This window comes from Macadamia integrifolia, chromosome 2 (assembly GCF_013358625.1).
Source record: "Macadamia integrifolia cultivar HAES 741 chromosome 2, SCU_Mint_v3, whole genome shotgun sequence".
NCBI lineage: Eukaryota > Viridiplantae > Streptophyta > Magnoliopsida > Proteales > Proteaceae > Macadamia > Macadamia integrifolia.
In genome coordinates this window covers 27,092,132-27,110,512 of record NC_056558.1, presented here as the reverse complement: position 1 = coordinate 27,110,512, position 18,381 = coordinate 27,092,132, and the positions used below count along the sequence as shown (strand labels likewise).

At 39.5% G+C, this 18,381-nt stretch overlaps 1 protein-coding gene and 1 non-coding gene across 2 annotated transcripts; both read left to right on the top strand.

Annotated features, from left to right (window-relative positions):
- The first annotated feature begins 1,680 nt into the window (after positions 1-1,680).
- On the top strand, positions 1,681-12,379 carry LOC122064714 (calcium-dependent protein kinase 13-like). The gene is made up of 3 exons (XM_042628476.1): positions 1,681-1,980; positions 11,440-11,670; positions 11,752-12,379. The coding sequence occupies exons 1-3, from the start codon at positions 1,681-1,683 to the stop codon at positions 11,899-11,901; spliced, it is 681 nt and encodes a 226-aa protein (XP_042484410.1). The 3' UTR covers positions 11,902-12,379.
- Positions 6,942-7,012, top strand: TRNAG-GCC. Its single transcript has one exon. It is a non-coding gene; the product is annotated as a tRNA-Gly (tRNA).
- Positions 12,380-18,381: the final 6,002 nt, after the last annotated feature.

Here is an 18,381-nt window from a genome sequence, read left to right as displayed (position 1 = left end):
TATGAGCTTCCCTACTTGACCAGAGAGTCACTCTTACAAAGGTTACTCTACTTGGCTTTAGGGAAAGGGAGACAATTAAAATAAAAGCAATAAATTGATGGTTCTATGGCTAGGAGGGGCAAAGCCAACACATACACTAGCCATGAACATTGGGGGAAAGGGATAGCAATAATGTAACGACAAAAATAAAAATCCTAAATTAAGAAAGAAAGGGTAGTCAGAAGAGGAAATGAGGGGGGGGGGAGAAAAGACTACTGAAGGAGCCTACTTACTTGAATCAGTGCTTGAACTTGAAAAAAAATTGCTCCACGGCTCGTGATCTTGTCACCTAGATCTAAGCCTAGAACTATAACTTAAAAAATTACAACTCAATTGCATAAATCATAAACATAAAAAGAACTGAATAAAAATAAAAAAGTGCTTGCATTAATTGACATAAAAAAAAACTATTACAAAAGTGATTAAAGCAAAAATAGAGAAGAACTAAAACCAAAGAGTGAGAGAGGGAGAGAGAGAGCAACTAAAAAAAACTAGAAGAAGAATGAATTGTGTCTCCTCCTCTTACATGAATTGTATTTATAGGGAATGGAGAGGTAGGGTAACAATTTTCTCTTTCCTAAAAGAGGGAAACCCACAATTGATTGTGAGATCTTTTGAGTCCAAAAGTGCTAAGATGGAGAAGAGAGAAGAGAGAAATAAATTTTGAGAAATTTCCTATAATTTTTTGCTTATTTTCTTTCCTCTTTTTTTTTCTAATTTATTTTTCTTCTTTTTCTCTCTCCTAGGGACGATTTTCTTCTTGCTTTGTGTGATTTGGACAATCTTTGGTGATGATGTGGAGGAGAGAGAAGATTTGGACAATCTTTGGTGATGAAGTGGAGGAGAGAGAAGATTTGGACAATCTTTATTTCTTCCATTTTTTCTCTTTCCTTTTTTTTTTCTTCTCTTCTTGCTTCCACGATTTTCCTTGCTTCTAATTTGATGTGGAAATCCCCTCCATGCCCTTAGTGCTTTAAGTGAGTGAAAAGCAGAAAATCTTCAACAAAATTCTCTAAAAAAAACAACCATGAGATTCGAACTTGAGACCTCTTGATGAGCAAGGGAATTTTATACACCATAGCTCACCAACTACACTAGGTAGTTGTTGTTACCAAAAACGAATCTTCAATCAATTAAGGATGTAGTCCATCGATCCTTGTTGGTATTTGGAGTATTCCTTGTACCTTTGGGACAATTGCAAACGGGTTGGTTCTGCATCTCGGTTCAGTTCTGATCCATTATTCTTTTTCTGGCCCGAAAAGAATAATCATTTGTACGGGTGACCAAACGAATGTGTAGTTTTAATTGAACACGTCCATCTTGCTCAGAATTTCATCCTCTTCGCAACCATGAAAAGAAATAGGACCTCTTTACGTGTAAAATTGAAGATATAGCTCCCGATAGTCCTTAAGGCCTTGAAAATATAAAACCTGCAAAAAGAGAGTAAAACCCAAGGTAGCTCCATTCTAAATATGTAAAATGCATGTTTTACTACCCTAGATTTCACACATAAATGTGCTCATCATTAGACTTCTTATAATTGGTGACATCTCGATCTTACAACCAGGGTCTACCTAGGATGATGTGGGCAACATCCATCTTTAGGACATCACACCACACTCGGTCCTCATATCCTGTAAAATGCAGGGGAACTATACACCTAAGGTTAACGGGAATGGTGGATTGATCTACCCAGGCAACCTTGTAAGGTTTCGGGTGGGGTTCAGGTTTAAGGCCCGTTCGAGCAACAACGCTCTTGACAACCACGTTCATGCAACTCCCGCTGTCTATGGCGACGTGGCAGTTGTTGCCCTGATGACATGTGCAAGTGATGAAAATATTAGTTCGCTGCCAATCATCACTGCCTTTGGTTGTGAGACCATGCATCGCAAAATACGAAGCTTAAGGTCAACAGACTCATCGGCGTCCTCATCAGATATGGTCTCATTTGGCCTATGGTCCTCATACTCATGGTCCTGAGAACCCTCTTGGTCACCCTCTTCAGGAGTCTGCTCTCCCACATAAAGATTCCTATTGGGGCACTCCCCAGAGATATGACCAAACCCGTGACACACTTGAAGCACTGTTGTTGCCCACTACTCTTGGGTGTTTCTCCCAAAATTCCTTTACCCTTGTTGTCAAATTGACGTTGTGGTGTAGTAGGGGGTTTTGGGAATCTAGTTGAGCTTTGGGGTGGTTTTTTAAATTGGGACTCCCCAGTTTGAAAGCTCTTTCTCTGAGAATAAGTTCTCATAGAGGATTCCACCTCAAGGGCTATCTTGAAGGCCTGTGGAACGTCTCGCACTAGGTGGGGTACCATACGAGACTGAATTTCGTAGTTGAGCCCAGTAAGGAATCTGGATAGTGTTTGCTCAACATCCTCCTGAATACGGATTATAATTTCAATTCATTGAACTTGCTCATGTATTCGGTCACAGTCAACTTTCCTTGCATTAGGGTATTTATTTCATTCAACAACTGGAGCTTATAAGTGATAGGCAAAAATTCCCTCTTGAGCCTCTCTTGCATTTCTACTTAGGTGGTGATTGGCTCAAGTCCTAGGTGGTCCTCTTGGTACTCTAGGTCTGTCCAGAAGTCCTGGGCAGCGTCGATAAGCTTGAACTTAGCAAATTTTGTAGCGGACTTCCTCTGGCATATCGTAAAAATCGAAGTACCTATCCATTTGCTTAATCCAATCCAGAAGGATCCTAGCATCAATCTGACCATCATAGGTAGGGGCATTTACCTTAATCATCCGTCTGACATCAAAGCCCCTATTATAACTCATAACCCTCATCATCTCCATATTGGGTATGGTGTCTTGGAGGTGGTCCTCGACCCCTACCACGCCCGACCTCTACCATGCCCTGGGCCTTGGAAGTTATCCCCTATCTGGTCATAACCATCAGTGTGGTTATTCTCGTTCACTTCCTTAGGGTTAAGGCCTCTGTCCCTAGGTTCAGTACCAGTTGTGTTACGGCCTTGCCGTCCATTAGGGTTTTGGGCACTTGTCTCGAGGGCAGCCAACTTATCGGTAAGGGTTTGGAGATGGGCAGCCTATGCCTCCCGTACAACTTGGTTAGTTTGGAAGGTAGCTTGGATGGCTTTCATGAATTCAGCCAACTGCTCAGCTTGGGTGGGGGTGCTAGGAAGGTCAGACATATTCTGGTATGCTCTACCACTACGAGTGGGCATAAGGAGATGGGCAGCCAATGTACGGTTGCCACCAAAGACTCAAGGTCTACGCAGAATCTCCAGTTGAGACAGTTAGTTAGCCCTTTCAATCTTGAGTTCAGAAATCTCCCTGTCAAGTGTGTGCTTTTGGTGGGAATAGCGTCCAATGCTATTTGATCCCGCCAATCTAAGGAAGAAAAGAGTGTCCTCTAACCTATGGTAATGCTCTCTTAACTCAGACTCAACTATGGACAGATTGTGACGGAGACTAGACCTCAAAAGGTAAGACATGTAAACAATGGATAGCAGTACTTAATTACCCTAAACTTAGACAAAACCATGCTCGGATACCAGTATGGGTGGGGTGCTGATAGGGAGTAAATGCAGTGGGGGTGGGAAGGAGTTGTGGCTTTTGACAGTTAACCCAGATTTTGTTGACGATAACATGTCTGCCTGATGATTCGTTCAACCATAAATGGTGCAAGGGCTGTGTACAAAGGCATTTGAACGGCCAAAACCGCTCCCCCGACCATTATCACGGCCATGCCTCCTAAGGGCACCATTACCTCTTCTACTAGAGAATTTGATACCATTGCCAAGACCTTGTTGAGAAAGATTGGCAGAGGGGTCTATGATGGCATGGCATGACTGAAGAAGGCTCTCGTGACTTATGAGGAGCCCATGAAGCTCATTATATGATATTGGTTCTGGCCTAGCCATTGTAAGAGCCTAATAGTCAGAAGGAAGAGATCTAAAGATGTGGATGTTGAGATCCTCAGGAGGTAAGGGCTTCCTAGTCGTGGCAAGCTCATCGGAGTGAGACTTTGCTCAATGGAGAAATTTGGTGATTGTCACATCTGGTTTGTGAGCCAGATTTTGAAGAGAGACATTAAGAGACAGTATCCAAGTGATGGAAGGAGAGCTGAATATCGCATGGGTAGCATCTCAAATCTTCTTACTAGTGGTGAGTCCAACTGCGAAGGGATGGGCCTCCTCGGAGAGGGAGGCAGTCAAGAGACTCATAATAGGGACTTCTTGTTCACCCCAAACTGTAGCTTGAGTGGCATCCTGATGGCACTTTTTGTTGCCAATAACATAATAAAAAACTCTCTGGCCTATACTTCCAGATGAGGGCGAGCTGGTTTTGCTTCTCCACAACCCGAGTCCTGGCCAAAGATGCAACTTGCCTTTCCAATAGAGAAGGATGAGGCAACTTTCATGTGGATCAACATAGTTTTGTGCTTTTCCCTTCCCTGAGATACAGATGTCTTAATGGAAGGAGGGGGCGACGGATATAGGCTTGACTGAGACTTGCTACTACGTGTTCCTACCCCCTGATAGTCTAGTCCCTGTCTTCATGGGCTGAAGAAGGTTCCTGTGTGGATAGGAACCTCTGTTTGGTTATACTGTTGGGGTAAATAGTGAGGTTGCGAAGTTTAGAGTCAATTCAGCATTCCTGTACTAGCTCTGTTTATGGTAGTTAGCTCTTCTGTCTTGTAGCTGGTAGCTCTTTAGAACCTTGAGTTCAGGACTCTCTTTAAGGTTTAGTAAAACAGCATGAAAAAGGATGATATGGGTCTATCTGAGTCTTCCAGTAGACATAGTTCTTGGAAGATAGCTTTAGAGAGAGGAAGTGATGACCCCCTGAATGATTGAGGGGTGGGAGAGACGCTTAAGAAGCGGGAACAATGGCTGCAGGGTTGGCTATGATAGGGTGAAGAAGGCCACACAATGGAGAGAGGAGGAAGAAGGAATATCCTTGGATTGCTCTATGCAACAATCATGGGGCATGAATTGGTCCTCAATCAAACCTAGGTGCCAACTCTAAGCAGGTTAAGGATGAACCAAGCAAATAAGAAGCTCTAGTTGCATTGATTTTATAATCTACCATCTAATCCACATTTGCACATCCCTTGAGACAAGTGTAATTGCCCTAATCTGAGTCTGTTCAAGAATACATTTGTCCTACATAGTTACTCTCTCTCTCTCTCTCTCTCTCTCTCTCTGGGATGATCACTCAGATGGAAATTAATCTTGAAATTTTTTGAGGTAGTGAGACATTTGTAATAGGTTTTCTAAGATCACCTTTTAATTGAACTTTCTCCTTACTGTTATAAATTATGGGGTTGAGGATTAGTCAAATATCATATAATCATGTAATGTAAATGTCACATTCTAGCGATAGATCTTATGGATTTGAATCAGATTTCGGATTTATCCATACTGATTGACCTCTTCCATTATGTTGCTAGCAAATACTACTCTTTTGGTATTGACCTTCCAAATCATTCCCGCAGGAGATCCGGGCGATTTTCTTCTTATCCTTCGATAAAAAGATTCATTATCTTCATAAAAAATAGGAGGTAGATTTTTAAAGCTTTCTTTATGTACGAAGTAACAAAGATTATGATTAGATTAATGAAGGTGGATCTTTTTTCAGTCATTCATTGAATTATAAATAACCACAAGTGGCGGAGATACACAATTTAAATAATGGAAGATCCAATATTTGAAAATTGTGTCTAGATGGCAAGTAGTGTAAATGAAATGTTGGCCGGTCCTTTGAGAGCCCAAAAGAGGCTTTCTTTGAATGAAATGGTAAAACAAGGCTTGTTCCCAATTAACTGGAAGAAAATAAAAAATAATTTTCTGTTTTCATTTTACGTCTCATTGTAATCTTTTTGCTTCTATTTCTATTGGCCATGACCCACTCACTCCGCTCGACTCATTACCTATCCCTAAAGGAAGCAAGGACCTCACTGCAGACTGCTCTGGCATTTGCTATACCTGCCTTGCTAACCCCATTGGCTTAGAAGACGTGAAAGAACCCGTAGGAAGATCTCCAAATTAATAAACATGTCCTCTGTTCGACACTTGGATCAGGAAATTGACATCTATATAAATCCCATCAATGTCCATATGGGCCCCTTTGATGTTGACACTGAAGAGTATACGAGACTTTTCACATTCTTCTATGGTTTTCTATAAGTCCTCGCTTGTTTAGAGGGGAGTTGGGGGTGGGAGTGTTGTCAGTATGGGACCCACATGTTAGTGGGGTGAAAGACAGGGAGAGGAAAGATGAGGTAAAGTGAAGTTCCCACCCCATCAGCGTTTGGTTGGAGGAGAGAAATGGAGAGAAGGAAAGAGAAGCGATCGGAGATCGGATGGAGCTTTTTCAGCTTCAAGGTTGCAGAGATCGGCCAAAACCCCTTAATCGATTTTAACAGTAGTAGTCCCTATGCTCGGCGTCCTTATGCTTGGCGTTTGGTTGGGGTTGGGGGGAATACCAAAACCCCAAATCAGCAGCGACAGTGCTGATTGCAGCACTATGAACGCGAGAGAGAAAAAGGTAAGGCGACCATTGATGAATCTCTGGAACGTTTCCTTGAGACGGAGATTGGGAGATTGTTGTAAGTGAGACCACTATCTGCTTTTAGGATGTGGTTGTTGCAGGAACTGGGTTAGCCATAACAGTTGTAGAAAGGAAGAAGAGTTTCTGCTGTTGTGGTGGTTGTTGAGAACAGAATAGCACCCAAACCCATCTGGGTATTGTACATATTACTGTTGTTTCCAATGATGTTCAGCATTCTCAGCGAATTCAATTTCATGGATATATTGGAATCGTCCCGAAGATAGTATTTGGCCGGACCCTGCACAAATTTGATCTAGACACGATATAATATATCATATATGTGGGACGTATGCGCGCGTATCGGGAATAAAAAATTGCGGATATGGTCGAATGGTAAAATTTCTCTTTGCCAAGGAGAAGGTGCGGGTTCGATTCCCGCTATCCGCCCTTGTTAAAGTAATGCATGTAATATGATACATTATTCGGTATAGTCGACGTGTAGTGGTTCTATTTTCCCTTCTTTCCTCCTATCCCAAAAGAAAAAAGGTCATTAATTAATTAATTACTAGTTAATAGAGTAAGACCTCCTTTTGGTTTTTTAAAAAATAATATGTTGCGGAGACAGGATTTGAACCCGTGACCTCAAAGGTTATGAGCCTTGTGAGCTACCAAGCTGCTCTACCCCGTGCTGAAGAGAAGAACTAGAAGGAATGGACAAATGAGAATTGGATGGGCCCTCTGCCATATCTATAGGAATAGAATAGCCCATTTCTATGGAAATGGTAAAGGGGCCCCTATGATCGATGATCATAAAGGCCAACAGAAAAATGATGGGATATTTTGATCTTACCAACTTGATCTTGTTGCCCCTGGCAACAAACATGCATGAACCATTTCACGAAGTATGTGTCCTGATAACCCAAAGTCTCGATAGTTAGCTCTTGATCTTCCGGTTGAAAAACAACGTCGATAAAACAAAGAACAGGAAAATAAAAGAAAAAGAGGGAAAAGAGATCGAAAGCAGCAACGTGAATGAGAGATTCGTTCTCAGATCTTTCTCTTCCTTCTCCCTATGAATCTTTATAGCTTGAAACACTTGAATTGAAGTAGATTACTGATTCTTTTATTCTTCTGCTATGATAATGAGTTACTACGGCTTCAACATTGATCCCAGAACTTTCCTTTTATGGGGGTGCGCCTGTCCCTATGGTTGGCGTCGGATCCAGTGGCGGCAAGGGTCGGTTGTGAACTGTTGCAGGGGCGAAAGGGAAGAAAGATTTGGGGTTGATCTAGTGTCCTTATGCTCGGCGTTGGATTCGGTCAGAGAGATGCGGTGGCTACAGTGTTGTGACCTGTTGCAACGGTGGTGGGATGACAACGTCGGCAGTGGCGATTGTTCGAATGGAGTTTGCCAAAGTACCTATCAAAGTCCTATCAATTTGGTGGGACTTTAGTGAGCACTAGGGTGGGAGAATATGTTGTCCACATAGGCCGACAAGAATTATTACCATGTGATGTAAGGGGTTCCTAGGTGATTAGGTTTCCTACAAGATTAACTAACTAGGTAGGGTAAACTCAAGGGACTTGGGTAGGATAGGACAAAGGGAGCTTAGAAAACAAGATTTAACATGCAAAATAGAATGAGACTAATGAACAAAGTAGCAAAGAGCAATAATAATCTAGGAAGAAAAACACATAAACTCACTCAAGCTTCAAGGGGGAACATGGGGTAGGGAACATGGCAGCAAGCAAAATTAGGTTATGGCACTAGCCTATTAAGCAGCAAAGGTAGATAAAAGTCCCATGCTATATGCCCTAAAATCAGTCATACTAGTAATAAGAAAATCAGCAATACTTAGGAAAAACAGTGATGCAAATAAAGGTTAAACAATGGCTAAAAAGGGGGTGGGTTTTAATGGAAGTTAATGGAGTGAATAATGAGGGAATAATGGGGGAATGGGAGGGTTCATTCTATACTTATCTGCTGCCCAGGCCTGTGAAAAAAAAGACAACCCAGATTTTGAGGACGGTGTCCAATAACAGTCCGATTATTGAAAGGAGTTCAGCAGCAGCCCAGTTTTGAAGTAAAGAACAGCAGCACCCAATATTGAAGAAAAGTTCAGCATCAAGGGGAGATAAAACAGCAGCAGCAGCTCAGCTTCAAAGGGTAATAGCAGCAACAGATATTAGCCGGCAGCAGTAGACAGTAAGCAGCAACAATAACAGTAAAGAACAGTAGTAGGAAAATTGGAAGAGAGAGGGGGAGGCGAGAGAAGAGAGGACCAAGAGAGAGAAAAGGAGAGAGGCGAGAAAGAGAGAGTGAGAAAGAGAGAGAGAATCATGAGAGGGGTGGGGGGTTTGCTCATTGGCTGTTTTTCAATTCTAATTCATTAATTCCTTCAACCGTGGCCAATGGCCTTACATAAATAAGAGACTAATTACTAAAAAGAAAAGATTATTCTAGGAACGTTATTTTATAAACAAAGAAACTTTCTAAAAAGAAAACAATAGGATAATTACTTAGTTTCCTAATTAACTTAAAGACTCAAATAAACAAAATCCTAGAAAGTAAAACTACTAAACTATCAGATTTGGTGGGGGCCACACAATCTTGGCAAAATTTGAAAGGAGAGGGACTCGATCCAACGCTGGAAAGGCTGGATCGAGCCTTCCTTTCTTCCGCCAGTTTCTTCTTCCTTCTAATCCTCCAACCACAAAGAAGGTTGGGTCTTGTTCTTCCTTCGGCTGTACATCTTGATGTCCCCATCACTATGTTTCCCCAAAATCCCATACCCTATTAAACAAACAACTCATATTTTGTTGGGGTGGAATAGTTAGTACAACTATCCCACCAAAAAACTTTAATCCCACCCCAGCAAAACCCCTCTAAACAAACGGGCTCTAAAAGGTGGCAACTAGGGCTTTCATACATGTGCAAGAAAGAAAAGAAAAACCCTAAGAAGAGAGTAGAGTGAGAGAAAGGTCATCCCATGCTACAAGATTGATTGTATGATACCGGTATCACTCTGTTAAGTTCAGGAAGATCAAGATTTCAACAATCTGATGCTATAAGAAGGTGAACCGAAGAGGTGACCATAGCCTGCAAGTTCTTCTCTGGTTGGTTTACTTCAAGGGAGGTAACTTGTGTTCCTGTGAGCCCATTTTATATTGTCCTAGGTTAAAAGATTGATAATACCTAGTTAATTGAATGTATTGAGGGTTGGCTTTGTCTATTTACTTTAATTTAAATCTGTAACCACTATCAAGTGGTGCTTGGTGGTTTCTAGGGTTGGAGCCCTATTACTTTTTTGGGTGCCAAAGGGTGTAACAGAGATGGGTGTTCTTGGATCTTTGTTGCTTGGAATTTTGAAGTATGTTTGATGCAGGATGGGTATGCCCATTGGTTAGACCTTGCTACATGTTTGTGACTGCATGTAGTTGACAGTCAAGGTGTTGTATACGTTTGTGTGAGCTTGTGTTCAGTTAAAAGGTCAGCATCAGTCAAGCTGTTGGTCTGTGAAGTGAGTGAGGGAGATTAGAAGAGGAGTTTTTGGAAGGTCACTGATTTACCCCCTCTCAGTGATGTACTGGGACCATCATTTTATAACAAAAATTCTATTTCAACTAATTAGAATAGGTGTCCCACATGATTAGAACTCTATCCAATGTAGGAAAATGAGTTCTATTCATATAAGAATCTGTCCTATCTTTAACAACCAAGGAATTAATGATCACTTGTTATAAAACACTCAAACTAAAGTAATAAAGTAAATCCTATAGTCCTACCCCCTACCCATAATTTAGGCCCCATTAAAGAAAGTGTCGTATTACAAAGAAAATCCATTGGACCAAAAGCCGAACACATATATAACCCAACCTAAAACTTATTTCTAATAAAATAAGTCCATTTATGTGATTTATCTACATCCTTGTATTTTCCACTGATTGTCAGTTATTGAGAGGGGTAAAATAAAAAAGAAGATAAATGAATTATTGCTTGATGCACGTTCTCTTTAATGGAAAAAACTGTTCACCATTTGCCTCATACAATTCTTCCTAGGGAGATAAAGAAGAGCTCTCTCAAGAGTGAATGTAGCTGTCTTTCTCTGCCTGAAAAGGACAGTGATATGGTGTTTCTTTAATTTATGAGAAAAAGGAAGTACTTCCCTCTCATTCTCTCTCTCCTCTTTCCCCTTTCATTAAATATGCAGCACCCCTTCTCTCTCTCTCTCATTAAATATACCATTTCACTACCTGCTATTCCTTTGGCGTGTAAGGTGCCGATATAAGCGGGCTCTTATTAGGACTTGTAACAATATGGTTTTGAATATAGCTGATTGGAGAAAAAGGATCCATGTAGCCTACTCCGTTTAGTTGGGATAGGGCTGAGCTGAGTTGAATATATTATGTCTCATGTAGGAAGGTTTCTTATGGAATTTGTTTTATGTATCTATCTTGTTCGTCTCTAGGAGCTTTAACATCACATGAATGCATGGTTTGAGATAGCGGATTGGATCTTCCGATTCCAATTCCAGCCAATTTTAATCGGTGGAGGCTGATCATGTTGCCAGTTCCACTCGCTTGAACCATGCATGAATGTCAACCAAAAAGAAAAGCTTAGTGGAAGAGAAGGTTATGATCACTATCTCAGCCTTGAGTGAAAGGGCAGGAAATAAAATTATGTTAATAATCAGGTTATCATCTTTGAGAATGTTTTCTGCTCTAAGAAATGTTTCTTACTTGTATGGTGTTTTCTGTTAGAATTCTCATCTACACCGTATTTGATCTTTCGGCTATAAAAAATACTTAACAACAGGGAACATAAGGTGACAAAGGTTTTTTATGTTCTAATGATACATTTTTGCTGAAAACAGGTAGATAACAATGGGAAAGGAAAACTTGATTATGGAGAATTTGTTGCTCTATCCCTCCATCTAAGAAAAATGGCCAATGATGAGCATCTTCACAAGGCCTTCTCCTATTTTGATAAGGATGGCAATGGTCATATTGATCCAGCAGAGCTTCAGGATGCATTGATGGAGGATGGAGCCATAACAAGTGCAGATGTGGCAAATGACATCTTCCAAGAAGTAGATACCAACAAGGTGGGAACTTCAGAAAATACTTGAAGACCCTAGCATGGATTCTGTGTTTTCCAACCTCACTTCAATGTTAATGAAATGCAGGATGGGAAAATCAGCTATGATGAATTTGCTGCAATGATGAAAACTGGAACAGACTGGAGGAAGGCTTCTCGGCACTACTCAAGAGGAAGGTTTAATAGCCTCAGTGTAAAGCTGATGAAGGATGGTTCTTTAAATGCAGACCGTGAGTAGCATACAGCTGAGGTGCATCTCACTGGCCAATACAAGCAAAGTCCTTGGGACAATTTCCAGTTATACATGAAACTTTTTCTTTCACTTGCTCTTGATTTTTTTAGGAGTGGGGGGGTTAATTCAGCTGGCCCCTTTTGATTGGTGGCTGACAGTAACCCTGGAGAGGTGAGTTAATTGGTGTCCACATAATGTATGTTGTATGATTTTATCCTTCTTAACATGTAATCTCCTGCAAGTATTCCATTCCATGTGCAGAACTTGTATTCGTGAGGTTTGTGGCAGTGAAGCATTTCCTTGTAAAATAAAACTGTCTTTTAGGTTTGGTGTTCCATTGCCTGTTGGGGTGCGGTTAGGATGAGAAGAGCTTTAGTTTATACTAGTGCTGATGTGAACTGTTACTAACTGTGATAACCACTGTTATGTACTGCAGGAGTTATAAGCCAACAATCTTGACAATGTTACTACGTGTTTTAGTTTATTTGTATGTTCTACAGTTGAAATACACTGGAAATGTTTGATCTGATGAGATGCTTAGTTTGGGATTTCATATACCGGAATTCGTAGTTGCTGCCACAGGTCTAGCCTATTACTGGTAGCAAATTATCTACAGGGTCCCAATGAAGTATGCAATATTGAAAATGCTACCCTGGTAAGTTCGCTGCGTCCTCTGCATCAATTGCTTTGTTTGTAGTGCTCAGAGATAAAATTTTGCACCCCCTATTTTGAAGGTCTTACTGTTCTCCATCAAGTTTTAATTGAATAGCTTTTATGATAGTTATTTTATGAAGTGTAAGAAGTTTTGTTCTGTTATGACACTGTAGATGTATTGCTTGGTTTAGTTGCGGGGGGATAAAAGGAAGGGAAGTGAAATAAAATCAAAACAAAAAAGAAAAGTTCTGTAATTATTATCTAACATGATTTTAGTTACACAACCATAATTATAAATGATGCTCAACTTGTGCTTGAGTTGCACACTGAACAGCTATAGACATGCATAGTTAGACTTTTCTTAATATATATATATATATATATATATAGGATTTCATTAAACAAGAGATATTGTGCAATAACTTAAAATTCCCCCATTTAGTGTCCAGTTTGACTTGGTCTACATTATGAACCACCTATCTTAGGTTTACAATTTAAAGCATAGGTGATAAACCGAGTTTGAGCACCCACGATCATTACATCCTAAGATCATCTAGATAAATATAAGATGAAAATCAATACCTAGAATTACATTTAAGCAAACTGAAATAAAATCTTGTCTCAAGTTGCTTGAATCTTCATGGATGGCTTTGATTTTATTCTTTCAGTTTATGTTCTACTACTCCATGGAAGTCTTTTGAGCAGCTTGATATATTTCAATTTTATGCTTAAGCTTAAGGAAATGTTTCACAATGCTTGTAACATGTATAATTATTAAAGCAATTGGAAGAGCATAATAGTTTTTTCACACAAATAGAATGTAATCATCAATAGAAGCCATTAAATATCATAGAATATACTCATGACATCCTTTGCCTCAACGGTGAGGGGTTACCTCTTGATTTATCTGAAGCAGAGGAGAATTCATTGTGCATTATCAAACCAAATATTGTTTATTTTATGTTTCAAATGAGGGATCTCATGTGAGAAAAAATCCCATGGAAATATAGGAGAGGAGGAAAAGCATTTAAGCGTCAACCCAAGCCCTATTTTCTAGGAACGTTGGGTCAAGGTCACTCAAAGCGGACGTTGACAGATGATTCTCAACATTGAAGAGATCAACACAATTCTGATCACCATCAATAGAAGGATTGAGCAACAAATTGAACATCGACACAATCACATATTTTTACCTTCAAATTTGTCAGGCAACTAAAGGTTTTTGGGGCTGTATTGCCATTTTTGGCAACATGTATGGTCATATTGGTTTTGAGGAAGTAGCTACTAGTGAATTGGAAGAGCTGAGGTGGTCAGTGGTCATATACAACATGTCAAGGGCATTTTGGTCATTTGGCAGGGTTATAGAGGCACCTGGATATGAGAAATAGTTTTTTTACAGTGTATTTTGTGCTTACACAACATTTGGAAAAGGCACGAAGAAACGGGTGAAGGCCTTGTACATCAAAAGTTGTCATTTCATAGGATCGTGCAGTGAGATCCACTTCAAAGCTATTTTTGGAAGTCTTGATGGCTTAACTTGTTGGAGATTCCTTCTTAAAAATTGAAGTTCACCGAATTGTGGTTCCAAACACCAGTTGAATCGCATCATTCAGAGTTTGGACGGAGAAGTTACAGGGATTCTTGTACGACGGTACATAAAAGAATCAAATTGAGAAAGGTTTAAGCAAGGTTGGACGAGTTTGAAGTGCTCTCTGACAGTTTTTCCTGTAGAACTAATGGAAACAGTAACTTATCTCTCTCCTGGCATTGGAATCTGTGTAAAAATGGTCAAAATGAGTGAGTTATAGCTTAGATTCCATTTCTAGACTTCTAGGTGGTCAGATATATGGAAAGATGGTGTGTGTGCATGTATAGAATCATTCTTTGGGATGCGTCCGCGTCATGAGGTTCACTGGATATTGCTATGGTTGCAACATGTTTGGGCATTGTGTGGTAGAGTGTAGAAGGAATGAAACAATGCCAGAGTGTAGAAGAAATGAAAAACCTATAAATTTTTTTAAGCAAGAATAGATTTGCAGCTCTTTTAGATGGCATTATTGAGTGCTACAGGTGTAGAAGGATTGGTCATCTAGCAAGGAACTGCAAGGCCATACTCCTTTCTCAAAAGCAAGCTCTGAGAAGTCGAATTTTTTTTTCCCCAAATAGGCAATATAAGAATAAGAGGATGCTTGTTGAAGAGAAGACAATAAAACCCATCACTATTACTGAAAAAGTTGTTTGGGCTGAGAAGAAGAGAAAAGGCAATAACAGTTCATTGATTGTTCAAATAGCTTTCAAGGCAAATAGCAGACCATCTCCTTGGATTCTTGATAGTGGTTATTCTATTCACATGACTGGCGATAAGGGAAGATTTTATAATCTTGACAAGATTGAAGGTGGCTTAGTTAGGTTTGAGAATAATGATGGGGCCAAGATTGAAGGTAGGGGGAGAATTAACTTGGACCAAGGAAGAATTGAATCTATCAATGTGTTGTATGTGAGTGGGCTGAAACATAACCTTCTCAGTGTTAGTCAGATATCTGACCAAGGCAGGGAAGTTGTATTTAGCAAGGAAGGTTGTGTAATTAAGAGGACGAAGAATGGGAAGACAGTGGCTCATGGTTCGAGGACAGTTGGAAATTTATACATTTTTTCAAAGAGTATGGAAGATAAATGCATGATCAGCCAGAAAGATGAAAGCTGGTTATGGCATAGGAGAAACTGGCACATCAATTTCAAGAAACCTAGCCAAGCTAAGGAAGAAGAATGCAGTTCAGACTTATCCAAGATCAAATCTCTAAACAATCATGTGTGTTCACCATGTCAGAAGGGAAACCAGACAAGAGCCACATACAAGGTAAAGGAGTATCATTCAAGTAAGCTTTTGGACTTGATCCATATGGATCTTTGTGGACCCATGAGGAGAGAGGCAATTGAAGGTGAGAGGTACTTCATATTCTTTATAAATGAAAGTACCATAGTTTTTAAGGCGCTGGTGCGACTAAGGCGTTTGAGGGCCTTTCGGAGCGCCTTAGCAATAAGGCGGACATAAAGCGTCGCCTTATTGACTAAAGCGTTCTTGTGTACTTTTTTTTATAAAACCAATCTATTTGACTCAAATACTAGTTAAATCCTATTACTCATATGCTAAATAAATATTAAATGTTTATATTCATACCAATGTAAGATATTCATCAAGAAAACAAATCAATAAAGTGAATAAACTAAGTTCATCATCAATTCATCATCAATCATCAATCATGAATCATCAATATTCAATCATGAATCATCAATATTCAATCATCAATCATCTTAACATATTAACATATAATATAAATACATAATTATGAAACAAAATTATAAATATAAAGAAAAGAAGACATAAAATATACAAGTATTTATTATACTTACCTCTATGATGCCATAATGAGTGCCTAAGCCCTAAGGTCATCCACTATATTTCTACTCCTGTCAAAGAAGTAATTAAGAACTTAGAATTAAAATACATCGAAAGTAAAAATCGAGATGCCAAATTAAATGGATGAGAAGTGACTAACCTGGGGATTCTTAATCATTCTAAAAAACTTTAAACTTCAATGAAGCTAAAACATAAAATAAACTAAAATGCTAAGAATTTAGTAAACAAAGAAAGTCAAATACTTAAAAGTTCAAGGACTCAAAAAACTTTAAAGTTTAAAGACTCAAAATACGTCAAAGTTCTAAGACTCAAAGACTTTCAATCCAAATCAGTAATTAAATTAAAATCTTCTTCTTCATCTGCATTTTGTTGCTGGCTTGCATCATTTGGAGCTATGCCATAATCATCCTCAATGTTTTCATCATCACGAATATCCTCTTCACTCATCTCATCCACTTCTTCATCTGACAAATCCTCAAGCTTAACCCTCCTACCACGCCGGGTATAGCAAAGATTGGTTCCACTGGTAGATGCTGGAGCCCTCCTTGGTCTATTATGGCCTTGGTATGATGAAGATGCTCCAAGTGCTCTATCAACATCTCTCCAAGTGATATCATTCTCAGGATGCACTAATTCATCCTCTGATTCACCAATCATCCACTCACTACTCCAATTAAGATCATCGAGCAACAATGGATTGTAGTTTCTACATTGTTCTTTTCTTTCTTGGAACCTTGCTTGAAGTCGGCGATTATATTGAATGTAGACAAGATCATTTAACCGCTGATGCTCTAACCTATTCCTCTTCTTGGTGTGAATCTGAAAAACATTAATAATATGAAGTTATCTACTTATCTTCAATAAAACCATATTAAGTGAAGTACATGTACTATTGTACTCAGAACTCAATAGTCAATACTCACAAATTCAAATGTGCTCCAATTGCGCTCACAACCAGAAGATGAGCAACAAAGACCAAGTATGCGCAATGCAAGCTTTGAAAGGTCAGGAGCAGTACTTCCATGTCGAGACCACCAAGAGACTATAAATATATAATATAAAAAAATAGGTTAAGTAAAAAATCAACATTTTAAGTTCTAAACTAATTAGAACTTTAAAAGGAAATATACTTACTAGGATTCAACTTGTCCCTTTGTCTAATCGCCATGTCCTTTGCAAAACTTCCTTGAACAGTGGTATACTTGTCAACCTGGACAATGATCTTATCTTGCAAGGTCTCATCAGGCACCAACCTTACAAGAACATCATTGAAGGCATCACTTGCTTTTTGAGCTAAGTCCAACTCATTATCAGGATTATCTTCTATTGCCTTAAAGAACTTGTTTGGATTGAGGAAAAAGGCAGCTAAATATATTGATCCATTCATCATAGTCTCACAACGGTGATCAACAATCGCTATGATTTTCTTCCATTTCCTTTCATCATCTCCAAAATTTTTTTTGATGTTCTTCCTTGCCACTTGTATTGCCATATATACTTCAGGCATAGCAGGCAACTCATCACCATCTACAATCCTCAAGAGTTGAAGAAGAGGCTGTGATGCTCTTATACAATCCATCACACCATTCCAGAATGTTGTAGCAAACACAGTCTCAGAAGTATTCTTCCCTGCCTCTGTAGATGCAAGCTTAGAACGGGACCATTCATCATCAACAAATAATTTTTTCAGAGATTCTCTGTGCTTGTATAAGCTCTGGAGTGTTAAAAAGGAAGAGGCAATCTAGTCACTCCAGCCCTCACTAAGTCTCCTCCTGTTTTTTGCCTCATGGCTTCAAGAAGACGAGTGTGCCTGTAGATGAATGCAGTCAATTTCCTGCCCTTTGATATAACAGACATGTAAGAGCGTAATTTGCCTACTTCCTCCATCATAAGGTCTATGCAATGAGCTACACATGGACTCCAAAATAACCTCTTCCTTTTCTCCATTAGTAGTCGACCCGCTGCAACATAGTTGGCAGCATTATCAGAGACTACTTGAACCACATTATCTTCACCAATCTCTTCAACCTTGCTATCAAGTAGCTTAAATAACATTTCAGCTGTTTGTGATTGGCTAGATGCATCCACAGACTCCAAAAAAAAGTCCCCTCCGGACAATTGACAAGAAAATTAATTAGGTGCCTTCCTCTCTTGTCTGTCCACCCATCTGACATGAGTGTGCACCCATGTTTCCTCCAATATCCTTGACACTTCACCTTTAACTCATCAATTTTATCCTTTTCAGACTTCAATAGAGGCCCCCTATAGTCATGAATTGAAGGGGGCTTGAAACCTGGTCCATATTGACCAATTGCCTCTACCAATTCCTCAAAACTCCTCAACTTTAAAGCATTAAATGGAACACCACTCTCATAAGCCCACCTTGCAAAATAAGAATGAAGTTTATCTCTTTC